The 15583-nt window shown below is 43.5% G+C and overlaps 1 protein-coding gene across 1 annotated transcript; it reads right to left on the bottom strand.

Annotated features, from left to right (window-relative positions):
* Window positions 1-7157: 7157 nt before the first annotated feature.
* LOC147465149 (uncharacterized) lies at window positions 7158-7412 on the bottom strand. The gene has a single exon (XM_086483217.1). It carries the CDS (start codon window positions 7410-7412, stop codon window positions 7158-7160), a length of 255 nt encoding a protein of 84 aa, XP_086339343.1.
* Between the last annotated feature and the right edge of the window lie 8171 nt (window positions 7413-15583).

Raw genomic sequence — 15583 nt, 5'->3', positions numbered from 1 at the left:
TGCTCACTCTTGGAGTCTCCCCACCCATATCTGTGTGTCGTGTGTCTCCTTCTCTCTCTCACTCTCCGTCTGTGGTGCTCCCGGATCCCCTTCACAAAGGAGGTCAAACACACCCTAACCGCAAGCATGGCCAACCTTGTCAGCCAAGTTCAAGAAGCAATTGTCGCGGTCTCCTCCAAAGTGGAAGAGTACATGCAAAAACGTCACCGACGGGAACGACTAGCACTATCCGTTCAAATCGGCGGCTTGCCATCTACTTGGTGGGGGGAGAGTGATGACTACACATCAACTCTAGTGAAGCTTAACCAAGCCATCCACCCAACAGAGTTCAACCCCAGCACAATTGACATGGTTCACCATGACAAGTGCACCAACCAAGGCATCTTGGTCTTCAAGGCTAAAGAGGCACATATAGCACATCTATAACAAGCACGACTTCAGGGCACCAAAATTTGGATAAGCGAGGCATTGACACCCGCCCAACTCAAAGTCAAGAAACAAGAACTCCAAAAGGATCGTGAAGCACGAGCAACTGGCAAATGGGCCGTCTATCGAGGCAGCAAGGCCATCATCGAGGAATCTTGGGCTCCAAAACTCCCAAGCCACCTTCCCCTTTCCCCCCTCATAAGTGACATGTGTCACAATTTTGTTGTATCCACTTTAGTCATAATTCTCCATGTACTCCTCTAGTAAAGAGGCACAGCCATGCATGTTCTCTTGGTCCCATGGGCCATATTTGACCTCCGAGGACGATAATGAAATCTCTCTCTCTCTCTCTCTCTCTCTCTCTCTCTCTCTCTCTCTCTCTCTCTCTCTCTCTCTCTCTCTCTCTCTCTCTCTCTCTCTCTCTCTCTCTCTCTCTCTCTCTCTCTAGCTCTCTCTTTCTCTCTTTGTTTCTCCTCGCTCCTCCATGTCAATCACTCTCTCTCTCTCTCTCTCTCTCTCTCTCTTCTCTCTCTCTCTCTCTCTCTCTCTCTCTCTCTTCTCCTCTCTCAATCTCTCTCTCTCTCTCTCTCTCTCTCTCACCTCTCTCTCTCTCTCTCAATCTTTCTCTCTCTCTCTCTCTCTCTCCTCTCTCTCTTCTCTCTCTCTCTCTCTCTCTCTCTCTCTCTCTCTCTCACTCTCTCTTCTCATCCTCCCTATCCTCCTCCCATCTCCCTATCCTCCCCTCCCCCCCCCCCCCCCCCCCCCCCCCCCCCCCCCCCCCCCCCCCCCCCCCCCCGTCTCTCTCTCTCTCTCTCTCAAAGTAAGTAAATAAAGTTCTTGGTGGGCTTATTATCCACTTATTATTGCTGATAAGAGTTGAATACTTGCATCTGGTCGTTACCTTTAAACCTTCAGGTTCCTTAGTTGAAGAGGTTGATGACACAAATGCATCTGCAGGATCTGGGAGACAACACATAAAGACTTAGTAGCGGACGACCCCTTGTATTGGACAAATTGGCATTTTTGCATAAGCATCACGACAGGGGCGGGGGTGGGGGGGGGTGGGGGGTGGTGGGGGGGGGGGGGGGGGGGGGGGGGGGGGGGGGGGGGGGGGGGGGGGGGGGGGGGGGGGGGGGGGGGGGGGGTGGGGGGGGGGGGGGGGGAGGGGGGGGGGGGGGGGGGGGGGGGGGGGGGGGGGGGGGGGGGGGGGGGGAGGGAGGATTTGGCTATTGGAAGACATCCAATAACCAACACTTGCCAATATGAATAAAAATTTCCTCCAATAACAGATGGCACTCTTGTAGCTTTTGTCGAACAGCTTCACCAATCATATGAGCAACACTCACACTAAGACATGGATCCACCTTCTCTCTCTCTCTCTCTCTCTCTCTCTCTCTCTCTCTCTCTCTCTCTCTCTTCTCTCTCTCTCTCTCTCTCTCTCTCTCTCTCTCTCTCTCTCTCTCTCTTTTCTTCTTCTCCTCCTCCTCCTCCTCCTCCTCCTCTCTCTCTCTCTCTCTCTCTCTCTCTCTCTCTCTCTCTCTCTCTCTCTCTCTCTCTCTCTCTCTCTCTCTCTCTCTCTCTCTCTCTCTCTCTCTCTCTCTCTCTCTCTCTCTCTCTCTCTCATCCTTCCTGCACGCAAGGATGCTCTTGCTCACGCATGTAGGCTACCTGCGAGAGTGGAGGTGATGATTGAGCAAGAGGAACCCACAGGGAAAACGCCGTCAGAAGTGGCAACGCCCAGCTAGCATTAAGCATTCTTTAGTAACATAGAGCTTGTAGGCCACGCTCCTCCCTATTCATTCCAGTAGTACAAGGTCGACAATGTCATTGTTTGCCCCATCAACATATTGGAATCGACCCTCTTTTGCAGTGAAGTATCAACACCTAATTATAAGCCTACCTGTGCCTTCCCCGCGTAGTGATCATAGCAGCTTTGTGTGCAACAAGACACAGTAGCCAGCCAAACAATATGTCCAGCTTCAACTAACTTACTTAGCTTACTTCTGCAGATGCAACTAGTTATGGCCAGCATTATGCCGCTCCAAGTACGTATAGCTCATGCATATTCAACAACCATGTGCCCTCGGCCATCCTTCAATATTCATGGAAATGATATGCAGCAGGTCCCCATGCCTAATTCTCAAGATTCACACCAATTCTTTTCCGCATTGTTTGCCCGTGCAGCAGCAAGCCGAGCAGTATTAGAAAAAAAATTACTTTTTATCTTGTAAGGGTGAATTCCCACCACCAAATATCCCATAGATTTAGCAATCAACAACTCAAGTCTATTCACCTACCACAGATTTAGCAATCACCTATAATCTAGGGACTAATTGATCAGCCCCAATCTATATAAAGGCTACTCAGCCTCACATCTAGTATGCTCATTCTCCCATTGAGCACAGCTAATCCTTTGTATCAGTTTCAATGTCATTAGTAGTTCAGTTATATCTTTTCGCATCAGTCTCTCTTTCTCTTTGTTAGAAACTTAATTAGGTTGTTTATAGTGCTTGTATATTAAAGTTTTCACATGGTATCAGAGCTAATGAAGCTTTAATCTCCCGAGCTTATCTTCCTACGTAGTGCTTAACCTATAAATCATCTCTTGAAAGGATCCAGAACCTTGTAAGATAGCCGAGCTTGCCTCTACATCCGCTACTACAGCTACTTACAAAACCTGCTATGTCATCGACAAGCTCAATGGCACTAATTACCAAGATTAGAATGGAGCTCTATCTCCAACAACTCCAACTTTGGGATATAACACTAGGAGACGAGGTGCAACCTGACCAACTCAAAGAGAAGGCATGTATGAGCACCATAGATGCCTATAATGCCTGGCAAACCATTAATACCAATGCAAAGATGGATTTAATTCCGCATTACCAAGATTGGCAGGTTCAAATGGTAAGAACCCTTCCTACTGCTCATGCTATTTGGAAATTATTTGAGAAAAGCTATAAGCATACCGACCTTTGTAGCCTGCTACAGTGTCACTTTCACAAGGCACAGTTAGTACAGTTGGTCTAGTTCACACTCGACGGACCCTCTGGGCTGGGGGTGACACGTGGCACGTATCGACGGTGGTCTAGTGGACCTCGTGGCCAGGTCACCACATGGCTGACACTTATGAGCTGTTGGTGGCTCTTTATGGTGGTACATAGAAGTAGTAGCGGTTGGTCATCCGGATTATCTTCTTCACCTTTGTTCCAACATCATCCTGGAGAGAAGTGAGTCTTGACACAGAGCACGTCTTCACCATCCCAGCACATCTGAGCCTCGACACCCCCATTGTACCTGTGAGTCCTGGGCTGGAGCTGAGTCTGCTGCCACGCCAGAGTCTGTATCAGTCTTTGAGATAGTCGAGTCATATGTTCAGGTCTACTGTTGTGTCTTTGTGAGCTTTGATGATGTCTTTTTTTTCCTCTTTGTTCAGTCTGTGTGAGGGAGATTCAGTCTGTTGAGTGAGATTGTCACGCACATTGCACTAAGGACCACCCACTGTAGAGAGCACGACACATTATCCACGCTACAAGTGCTCTCATTATGGCGATCACGGTGGGATCACGGCTGTTTTATTAGGGGTATCCTGATAAATCGGAATGTAGATAATAATCACATTTGCTTGTGCCTGTGGTTGATTTGGAGGTGGTTGTGGAGGGCCTACTTGCTGGTTCTCTTGATTGAATGGAACAACAGGAACACCTCTCTCCTCACGGTGTTTTACCCATAAGGCACAACGAAGGCCAACCCAATGTGTAGGGCCACCACAATATACACAAGGCATAACTCCTTGAGGCCTTCTTTGGTTATTATCCTGGTTTCTTCCAGGTCCCCTCTGAAATCCCTGTCCAGGAGGTCTTCCTCTAAATGGAGCCACCTGATTTGCCTTTGCTGAAGTAGTACCCCGCCCAGCACCTGTACCTGTTTTACCCCTTTGTTTAGGGTTGTACCAACATTGAGCAATGGTGTGTCCATCTCTTTCACAATCTCACAGTACCTTTTCTCTTTAGGTGCTATGACTAAATAGCCAATACTCTTTAATTGTTGAACTATATCAACTTCACCCCCTGTTTTGTCCTTCTTCTTCTTCTTAGGACTCTTCTTTTTCTTCATTTCCTCCTCATCAGATGAACTACCAGTATCCGATTCTTCAGAATAAGATGTATCTGATTCTGAACCTGTTTCGGATTAGTTGTCACCTCTCTTACTAGACTTTGTCATTCCCAGCCTCTTCTCAACTCTAGAAGTAGCCTGTACCAAATTATCAAAACCTCCTCCAATGTCAATGCTAGCCACTACATTTTTAATACCACTCAATCCTTTTAGAAAGTAGCCTGCCAACATTTCATTAGTTGTCCTTTCATTTCCCTGCAATCTCTCAACAAATATTCTAAATCTCTAAGCAAAATCTTCTACCAACATTGTCCCCTGTTTGATGCGTCGTAACTTGCTTAAAATATCTGTAGGAGTTTTCTCCTTCCGAAATCTTTGTAGAAAAGCCAAACTAAGTGCAGCATAAGTAGGAAAGTGAGCCATTCCATATTGGTTGAACCAGCTCATGGCCTTGCCTTCCAAGGTAGCTGCAAATTGCTGTAATTTTATAGGATCTGGAAACATCACCTGGTATCCACTTGCTTGCCAGCGGGTTTCAAATTGTGCTACATGACAATCTGCATCCTCTTTGGGGTTCCCTCTGAATTTGGCGGATTTAATCTGCAGATTAGGAGGTGGTTGAGCCATGGGAATGGGATTTGGGATTCTTATAGGTCTTTGCCTGCTAGATCCCCTCAATGGGTCAAATTGGAGTCGCCTTCTACTTCGTGCAGGTCCTCCTGTCAAGAGTAGTGTCCCCACAAGTTGCCTCACTGCCCTGTCCTCTGCTGCTCCAGAACCCTCTTCCCCAGAATTTACCAACCGCTCTTGAGGTGGTGGATCAGTTTCTTCATCAACAATCACATCCTCATAGTGGAATGGATCTATATTGCCTGCTCTGGCTTGAGCCCGTGTGTAATATATGCGAGAGTGTCTTCTACCTAGCTCGGACATGCATTATCACCAGAATGAGATTCATGAACCGAAGAATAATACCTGATAACTGCATATGTCCTCAACCACGAGAACTGAACCCGCAGGATCGCCAAATGTGTTGTGGTTCATCAACACAGAAAATACTAATACATCACAAATCTTTTAGCAACTCATATGTCATAAAATCTAATATCTAACCAACCCAAATGATTTTCTCATATTAAATTGATCACTTAATGTGGGAGAATAAACGGGAACAAGTGTTAAGATATAGATATGTGCTTATAGATCTATCTCAACACGGGGCCAATTGTAAAGGGGCCCAAAAGGGAGATGGTCTATCAAAGAGCAAGGCTAACCAATGGAGCATAAGACCTTAGGGTTAGCTTCATTGAAGACCTCCAATAAATGTGTGTAAAAGTCCTTTGACCTTAGGTAAGCTAGGGCTGAGCTTGAGGTGGGAACCCGGCCCAAGCTCGAGGTGCTTGACCTGCTTGAGGTGCTTGTCGTGCTTGAGGTGTTTGTCCTGCTTGAGGTGCTTGATTAAGGTGCTTGAGGTGCTTAGGGGGTATACTCACCCACACACACTCACAATCACTCTCATTGTGTGCTATGCAAAGTGCAAGAGCTCCCTCTCCAAGCAAGTAGAGGTTGAGAGCCTACACCAACACTCTTGGCTATGGAGTGCAAATCCAACCAAGAGCCATGCTTCAATGCTTGAGCTTGTCATCTCCTTCTTCTTCATTACTATGCTATTATGTATGCTAGCAACAAGAGTATGATAAGTGAGGAACTAGTTCTTTCTCCTATGAAATGTTTCTTCTTCCTCTTCCCTACCCTCATTCCCTGCTAGCTCTCTCCACCTTCGAAGGTGTTTGAGGTCTTGGGACTGAGTCTTGGGACAATTAAAGCTTTCTTCAAGTTCATGTTATGCTATGATTGTGATGCATGAAGCTTTCCATCTTCATTGCATCACCTAGGTCACAAGGAACACAAAGAATGTATTGTAACAAGTCTCTCTTAATGGGAGAAATCATAATACAAATGCCTATTGGAGGGGGGACCGGCTCCACATAAATCAGATCCTCAACTGTTGTCATGTTCTCTAAATTCTCTCTCTTGCAAAAGTATTGTTCATGCCAAGTTAACTAATTGCTATGATTATGTTGTTATCTTCAATTATGTCTACCCGCTATGCTCACAAAGTTATTTCTCGAAAGTATTCTCATTAATTTCCGCTATTCTCAAGTTGAATAGGCTAATTCCATTACACATAACTCGGAAATAATACACAGAAGTACTAACATCATACTGAAGGTAAGAGATAGAAGAAATTGATAGTTCAGAATTAAGATGACAAGAGTGCTTCATTGATCAAGAAGAGCTACAACATCTCTGAATACCACTGCGCTATCATAACTCCGACTTACAACCACCATACAAAACAAACTGGTAATAACAACCTCAGTCTTGATATATCATAAATGTTAAATATCCGATTTAAACAACATCCGACTAACTATGATCCGATGAACTATATCTGATGAACTATATCCGACGAAGCACTTTCAACTAACTACTAAATTGACATTCTGATATGCCTGTCAACACATGGCACAGCCCGGTGGTGGATTTCTCTGAAATATGACTCGAATCCACATATCCCTTGATCAGTAAGAAATAGACAAAAGAATTCCTGATCATCCTAAACTTGAAAACATATCTTTGAGAACTGTTTCAGTATCAACTTCTTGGATTGTAGTCACCACAGTCTCCTCATTCTTTGCTGCACTGAGTTCTGGAACTTCAATATTTGCAGCATCTGGAAGCTCCTTCTGATATTCAACCTCCATTGGCAAAGCTTCTCCACTTGACTTCTGAATTTCCTCAGCAGCTTGTAGTGTTTGAACAGAAACATGCACTAGTTTTTTAAGTGCAGAACCACCTTGTACCATAAATTCTTCATCCACCTGCAACTGTTTATCCTTGAACTCCTGAAGCTGCTCCTGATAAACATCTTTTTCTTTCTTCAAAGATTCAACTGTCTCTAATAAGGTAGCTTCATGAGAACTGATGAAGCCTGATCTTACAGCCTCATAGGGATACTTGATAACTCATGTCAGCCTTTCCCTCATTGCTTTCCAAACATCCTGCATCCCCTCAACCAACTGTTGCCTTACCAGATTGAGATCCCCTTCATCCATGAGTACTCCAGAAACATTGATATCTTCTTGGGCTAATACCTGCTTTTCCAAAGCTTCCAAAGGTTTCAACCTTTGTTGTAACATTTTTTTCTCCACCTGCAACTCTGTATTTCTGCCAGACACTTGATCCAACTCAGAATTGACGCTGCCTTCCAATTCCTTAGTCCATTCTTGAAACATTCCCAAAGAGAGCTTAACCTTTGCTATCTCTTGTTGATGTAGTTTCAGTTGATCCTGCATCTCTTGTTGATGTTTCTCCCTCTGCTCTACCAATTCCTGCTTCAAGGATTCCACCAACTCCGACTGTTGGTGCAGCATTGCTTTAGATATACCAGATTCAGCTATATTTTGTAACTGTTCCTCCATATTGTGTTGCTGATACCTTACAAATCCTTGTAATTCCTGCAACATCTTCAGAGCTGTTGGTACATCAGAAATAAGCAAATCAGATTTAGTAGAAGTACTAGGACCAGCTGGAGAGAAATCTAATGATTTGGCCACTTCATGCAAAGCACTATCCAGCTTCCTCTTTTTGGGCATGTTAAAAGTTTTGCCTATAACCCTACTAGGAGTTTGTGTCTCAACATCCAAACTCTTGAGCAAATTCCCCATAAGCAGTTTTTACTCATGACTAGTCAATGCCATCTTGGCCTCATCCTCAGTGTATCCTGCTTCAATAAAATCCTGTATAGTCCTCAACTTTTCATCCACGCTTTTACTGAACTCTGCTTTGTCAGATATTCTCCCCTATTCCAGCCCAGGATTGAGCACATTGATAGGAGTAATGAGAGAAACTGTGACCTCCCCTTCATCAACTTTCTGAGCAAAAGCAAACAAAGCAGACAGAAATGCTGCTAATCTGCTACTCAACTAGGTCTTTCTCCTATCCGAGGTAAAGACTTCTGCATGAATCCTATCATACACCCAATGTGCCCAACTGACCTTCCCCCTATTTTCAGCAAAATACAGTGGTGCCCAATTTTCCTTAGACATGTAATCATATTTAGCTAGAAAACAAACTCTTTCCAAAAACTATTTCAGTTGTTCTCTCCTCCAATACTCTACATTCTTCAACATAAAGTACTGCCTACCTCCTTCTCTTGGTCCAAATTCTTTTTTCAGATCTTCATCTGAACATTTTGGTACTGCAGTAACAGAGGTAAAGGGAAGCTGAAATACCTGAGCTACCACACCTGGACTAAGATGTACCTTCTCAAAAATGGCACCTTTGGATTTTCGTAATAGCTCCATTTGCGTTTTTGCATAAATGTTCCCTTTCCACTGGACCCAAGGTAGAGTAGCAAATTCATATAAACCTGTTGCCTTCAACCACTTCTCATTCCGTTCTGCCTGACAATCAATTTCCACCCTGAAATCAGTGAAAGGCTCCATTAAACTTTGTAGCATTTTGCTTGATGACATTGGTGCTGATTCTTCTTCAGGTAGCACGTCGACCTCGTCTTCTGGGTCAGATACATCAACTCTGAGCACTACTCCTTTTCTGCGAGGGCGCAGCTTACCAACTTCTCCTTGCTCATCTTCCGGCGATGGTCGCATGACAGAAATAGGTTTAGGCTTAGGCATAGCGGAAGCAGAAGTAGGAGAAAGCTTAGCAAGTTGTGGAGTATGTATGCGCGCACTACTTATGTGAATCGCACAAGCGCTAAGGCCTCTAAAAGTGTGTGAGGAAATGATGTCGTCCCTTACTCGTATGATGGTGTTAAGTGGAAGGAACTTTGCACCCTTTTCGACGCAAAATTTGAAATTTAAACATTGTTTAAGTAATCGGATCAGGTGAACTCCGACCCAGTAGACTCCGAGCCAACAAACTCCGATGTAGTACAATCCGATCCCTGACCTGAATGCAAAGCCTGTGTACGCTGATGATTGATCAACAGTATCCTGGTCCATAGTACCTGAAGAGAACTCCACCGTTTAACAAAATGCAACCTCTGGTATAGTAGGTTTGAGCCAATCTAAATGGGGTGGCTTGCCTTGAAATTTTTTTAACCTGAATCCATTAACAGGTTTCTCTACCCTTGTGCCAGAAACATCTACTACAATAAAAGTTCCTTGACCTAGGTCTGTGATAATCTGATATGGCCCCTTGTACCTTAAATTAAGCTTCCTAGGATGGGGACCTAACCTTGAGTTGTAAAGCATTACCCAGTCACCTACCTGGAAAACCTTAAACTTGACATTCATGCTGACCCAGGCTTTCCTTCTTCTCTGAATGACTTCTGTTATATAGGAGCTGATCAACCTGTCTTCTTCTAGTTGCATTAAATACTTGCTTCTATGCTGAACTGACAACTTTGGAGTCATCTTCTCAGCAGTAATCCTCAAACTAGGTACCACAAACTCCATTGGTACTACAGCTTCCAAGCCATACACCAATCGGAATGGGGTCATACCTGTTGTTACCTTGAAAGCTGTTCTGAATGACCACAGGGCAGAATCCAGCTTTACATCCCAATCCCTCTTATTCTCTTGTACCATCTTTTTCAGAATCTTTATAAGAGTCTTATTAGTACTCTCAGCCTGTCCATTAGCTTGGGGATGGTAAGCTGTAGATTTCTTATGCATTATCATGTGGGTTTTTGTTAACTCAGAAATCACTTCATTCAAAAAATGTGTACCTCTATCACTGACCAACTCTACTGGACATCCAAACCTGGTCATAATGTTGTGATACAAGAACTTTGCCACACTCTGAGCTTTGTTATCTTTCAATGCCACAGCTTCCACCCACTTTGTACAGTAATCAGTAGCTACTAGAATGTACTTGCATCCCTTACTTGTTGTAGGCTTGACTGGTCCTACAAAATCCATACCCCATTTTTGAAATGGCTCCAATGGCAGTATAGGATGATCTGTCATTCTATCTCTAGAATCTGGTTGACCAAACTATTGACACACCACACAGCTTTTTGCATAGGAATGAGCATCCTTCAACACAGTTGGCCACCACAAACCAGCTTGGAGTATCTTTTTTTTTGTAATGTCCCCTGAGAAATGTCCTCCTGCTGCTCCATAATGGGCTTCTTGCAACACAGCTGATTGTTCATAATCTGGTACACACCTTCTAATGACCTGGTCAATCCCTTTTCTATATAATGCTCCAGCAATCACTAAAAAGGGTCTGCTTGTTAGGGAAAATTTCCTCCTTTGGTCTGTTGTAAACCCTGTTGGCATAACACCATCAGTTAGAAACACCAGCATTTGGTCATACCATGAATCAGAAATGGAACTCTGAACTTCAAATAAATATGCATCTGGCAACTGATCCGAAATCCCTATCAGTTGTTCCCCTGTCTCAATCCGACTTAGGTAATCAGCTATTGCATGTTCCTTGCCAAGTGTATGCACCATAAGGAAATCAAATTCCTGCAACAATAGCATCCACCTTGCCAATCTACCTGTAAGTAAGGGCTTTTTAATAAGATAAAGCAATGCTTGATGATCCACATGGAATATGACCCTATTGCACAAGAGGTAATGTTTGAATTTGTTTAAAGCATAAACCATCCCTAATGCCTCCCTCTCAGTCACTGCATAGTTTTTCTCAGCAGATGTAAGCACCCTACTAGCATAGTACACAGGTCTAAACCACCCTTGGGTCTTCTCCTGCATTAAAACAGCTCCAATGGCTATATCCGAGGCATCAACAAACACATGAAATGGTAGTACCCAATCTGGAGGTTGTAATATGGGAGCAACTGAGAGCATCTTCTTGAGAAGCTGAAATGCTTTTTCCTGTGGCTCAGACCAAACAAACTCTACATGCTTCTTGGTTAAATGGGTAAGAGGCATACAGACATTAGCCAGATATCTGATGTACCTGCTGTGCCACTTAACTTGTCCCACAAACCTGCTCAATTCCTTGATATTGCCAGGTGCTTGTGCTGATTGTATTACCTCAATCTTCTTCACATCTATTGACATCCCTTCCTGAGAGACCACATGACCCAATAGCACACCACTCCTGACAGCCATTACACTTTTGTAGGGATTCAGGGACAATCTGAACATCCTACATCTTTCAAAACATAATTTCAGATGCTCAAGGTGTAAAGCCCTTTGACCAAAAACTGAAAAGTCATCTACAAACACTCTCATGAAATCCTGCAAATAAGGTTCAAATGTCTTATAAGCTGTAAAATTGAAGGATGGTGGTCCATTTTTAAGGCCAAAGTTCATAACAGTAGATGCAAAGGCTCCCCAATCTGTAATAAAGGCTGTTTTATGTTGGTCCTCCTCGGCAACCTGAATCTGATTATACCCTGAGAAACCATCAAGGAAACTATACATCTCTTTCCCTGCTACTGCATCTAAGATAGCATCACAAAAGGTCATTGGGAAAGGATATGTAATAGTTGCAACATTTAGCTTCCTGTAATCCACACAAACCCTAATCTTCCCATTCTTCTTTGGTACCACAATGATTGGAGATAGCCAAGTGACTTCATGAATAGGCTTGATGAAACCAACTACCAATAATTTATCAATTTCCTGCTTAACCTGCTGTGCAAAGTTGGGATTCATCCTATATCTCTGTTGGACAATCGGAATGACATCCTCTCTCAGATTAATGTGATGCTGATGCAGTATTGGATCAATACCTTTTACATCTACAAAATCCCATGCAAAAACATCTTTGTATTCCAACAATAACTACCATAAGTCTTGTAGGAATTCCCCATCCACATAAATGCTAACCTTGACCATCCTTGGTTCTTCTTCAGTCCCTAAATTCAATTCTTTTAGTTCATCCTGCTGAACCCTTTTAGATCCTCCAAATCTTTTGTTGTAAATTTTCTCCACCATATCTCTGGCATCCTTCTCCTCCTGCTGAACTTCCTCTTTGACACTAGTTGATAGACTCTGATCCATCAGTTTTAGTATGTCGAAACCCTGAATTTCCTGTCCCATGACAGGTTCATCAAAAAGCTCCTCTGTTTCCTGATCCTTCTGCAAAATTCCCTCAATATCAACTTCAAAAACAGGTATGACCGTCGAATTAGCCTGCAAAATGGCTTCCTCCTCATCATCCTCTACTTCTTCAGCAAGACTGATTGATTGAGCAAACAAGGGTCTTTCTTTTCCAGGAATGTGCTTTCTTCCCAGCATAGGTATGCTGATTATTTGTTTCCTTTTGGTAAGCACCACCTGATTCTCACCCCAATCCTGTTTCACCTTGGCTAACCTAAACCAAGGTCTTCCCAACAACATCTCATAGGAAGCATCACCTTCCTTCATTCTGAGAACAACAAAATTAACTTGAAATTGCATCCCTGCAATCTGAATAGAAGAGTTCCTTAAAATTCCAATTGGCTGAACCCTCCTCTGATCAGCCATTTTCACTTGGAAAGGTGCTGGATCCAATCTCCCTAAGCCCATTGTGAGATAAACTGACTCAGGTAAGATATTGACACCAGATCCTCCATCCAGCAATACTTCCTCAAATATCCTGTCCTGTAAAGTCACCTTCATAACCATGAAATCCACATCAGAAGGATGAATACTATTCACCCCAGGCTCGTCTTTCTGTTGTATGGAACTTTCATAGTGCTTATCCAGTAACTTATGTAGCAATCTCTCTTTAAATGCTGGAACTATAGAAAGCATTTGGTCTAACGAAAAGTGTAAAGGAGAGTTAATTAATACCTCAAACCAATCTGGTGCAGGCACTTCAACCTGCTTTTTATGTTGTACTAGTGTATCAGAAGATTCTGCATGATCCTCCAAGTGTTGACCTCGCTGCTCCTTCTGAACCTGCTTCTGTACCTCATCTCTAACCCCTTTTTGCTGTTCCCAATCAATAGGACCTTTAGCCTTGGATCTAGTCACAGCCAGCACATCAATTTCATCTTCCATATTATCTGGATATTGACAATCATTCTCCACATTGCATACTCCTCAGTCCGAAGTACTGTGGCTGTTTTATTAGGGGTATCCTTATAAATCGGAATGTCAATAATAATCACATTTGCTTGTGCCTGTGGTTGATTTGGAGGTGGTTGTGGAGGGCCTGCTTGCTGGTTCTCCTGATTGAATGGAACAACAGGAACACCTCTCTCATCACGGTGTTTTACCCATAAGGCACAACGAAGGCCAACCCAATGTGTAGGGCCACCACAATATACACAAGGCATAACTCCTTGAGGCCTTCTTTGGTTATTATCCTGGTTTCTTCCAGGTCCCCTCTGAAATCCCTGTCCAGGAGGTCTTCCTCTAAATGGAGCCACCTGATTTGCCTCTGCTGAAGTAGTAACCCGCCCAGCACCTGTACCTATTTTACCCCTTTGTTTAGGGTTGTACCAGCATTGAGCATTGGTGTGTCCATCTCTTTCACAAATCTCACAGTACCTTTTCTCTTTAGGTGCTATGACTGAATAGCCAATACTCTTTAATTGCTGAACTATATCAACTTCACCCCCTATTTTGTCCTTCTTCTTCTTCTTAGGACTCTTCTTTTTCTTCATTTCCTCCTCATCAGATGAACTACCAGTATCCGATTCTTCAGAAGAAGATGTATCTGATTCTGAACCTGTTTCGGATTCCTTGTCACCTCTCTTACTAGACTTTGTCATTCCCAGCCTCTTCTCAACTCTAGAAGCAGACTGTACCAAATTATCAAAACCTCCTCCAATGTCAATGCTAGCCACTGTATTTTTAATACCACTCCTCAATCCTTTTAGAAAGTAGCCTGCCAACATTTCATTAGTTGGCCTTTCATTTCCCTGCAATCTCTCAAACAAATATTCTAAATCTCTGAGCAAAATCTTCTACCAACATTGTCCCCTGTTTGATGCGTCGTAACTTGCTTAAAATATCTGTAGGAGTTTTCTCCTTCCGAAATCTTTGTAGAAAAGCCAAACTAAGTGCAGCATAAGTAGGAAAGTGAGCCATTCCATATTGGTTGAACCAGCTCATGGCCTTGCCTTCCAAGGTAGCTGCAAATTGCTGTAATTTTATAGGATCTGGAAACATCACCTGGTATCCACTTGCTTGCCAGCGGGTTTCAAATTGTGCTACATGACAAGCTGCATCCTCTTTGGGGTTCCCTCTGAATTTGGCGGATTTAATCTGCAGATTAGGAGGTGGTTGAGCCATGGGAATGGGATTTGGGATTCTTATAGGTCTTTGCCTGCTAGATCCCCTCAATGGGTCAAATTGGAGTCGCCTTCTACTTCGTGCAGGTCCTGCTGTAAAGAGTAGTGCCCCCACATGTTGCCTCACTGCCCTGTCCTCTGCTGCTCCAGAACCCTCTTCCCCAGAATTTACCAACCGCTCTTGAGGTGGTGGATCAGTTTCTTCATCAACAATCACATCCTCATAGTGGAATGGATCTATATTGCCTGCTCTGGCTTGAGCCCGTGTGTAATATATGCGAGAGTGTCTTCTACCTAGCTCGGACATGCATTATCACCAGAATGAGATTCATGAACCAAAGAATAATACCTGATAACTGCATATGTCCTCAACCACGAGAACTGAACCCGCAGGATCGCCAAATGTGTTGTGGTTCATCAACACAGAAAATACTAATACATCACAAATCTTTTAGCAACTCATATGTCATAAAATCTAATATCTAACCAACCCAAATGATTTTCTCATATTAAATTGATCACTTAATGTGGGAGAATAAACGGGAACAAGTGTTAAGATATAGATATGTGCTTATAGATCTATCTCAACACGGGGCCAATTGTAAAGGGGCCCAAAAGGGAGATTCCTTGTATCTGATTCTGAACCTGTTTCGGATTCTGAACCTGTTTCGGATTCCTTGTCACCTCTCTTACTAGACTTTGTCATTCCCAGCCTCTTCTCAACTCTAGAAGCAGCCTGTACCAAATTATCAAAACCTCCTCCAATGTCAATGCTAGCCACTGCATTTTTAATACCACTCCTCAATC

This window comes from Adiantum capillus-veneris, chromosome 1 (genome assembly GCF_014529385.1).
Source record: "Adiantum capillus-veneris isolate H3 chromosome 1, ASM1452938v2, whole genome shotgun sequence".
NCBI lineage: Eukaryota > Viridiplantae > Streptophyta > Polypodiopsida > Polypodiales > Pteridaceae > Adiantum > Adiantum capillus-veneris.
Note: the sequence above shows the minus strand (reverse complement) of the source record. Positions and strands in the feature narration are given on the sequence as shown.

What these genes read in the sequence shown, in the direction of transcription:
- LOC147465149 (XM_086483217.1), bottom strand. Translation starts at nt 7,412, where the DNA reads ATGGTACAAGGTGGTTCTGCACTTAAAAAACTAGTGCATGTTTCTGTT.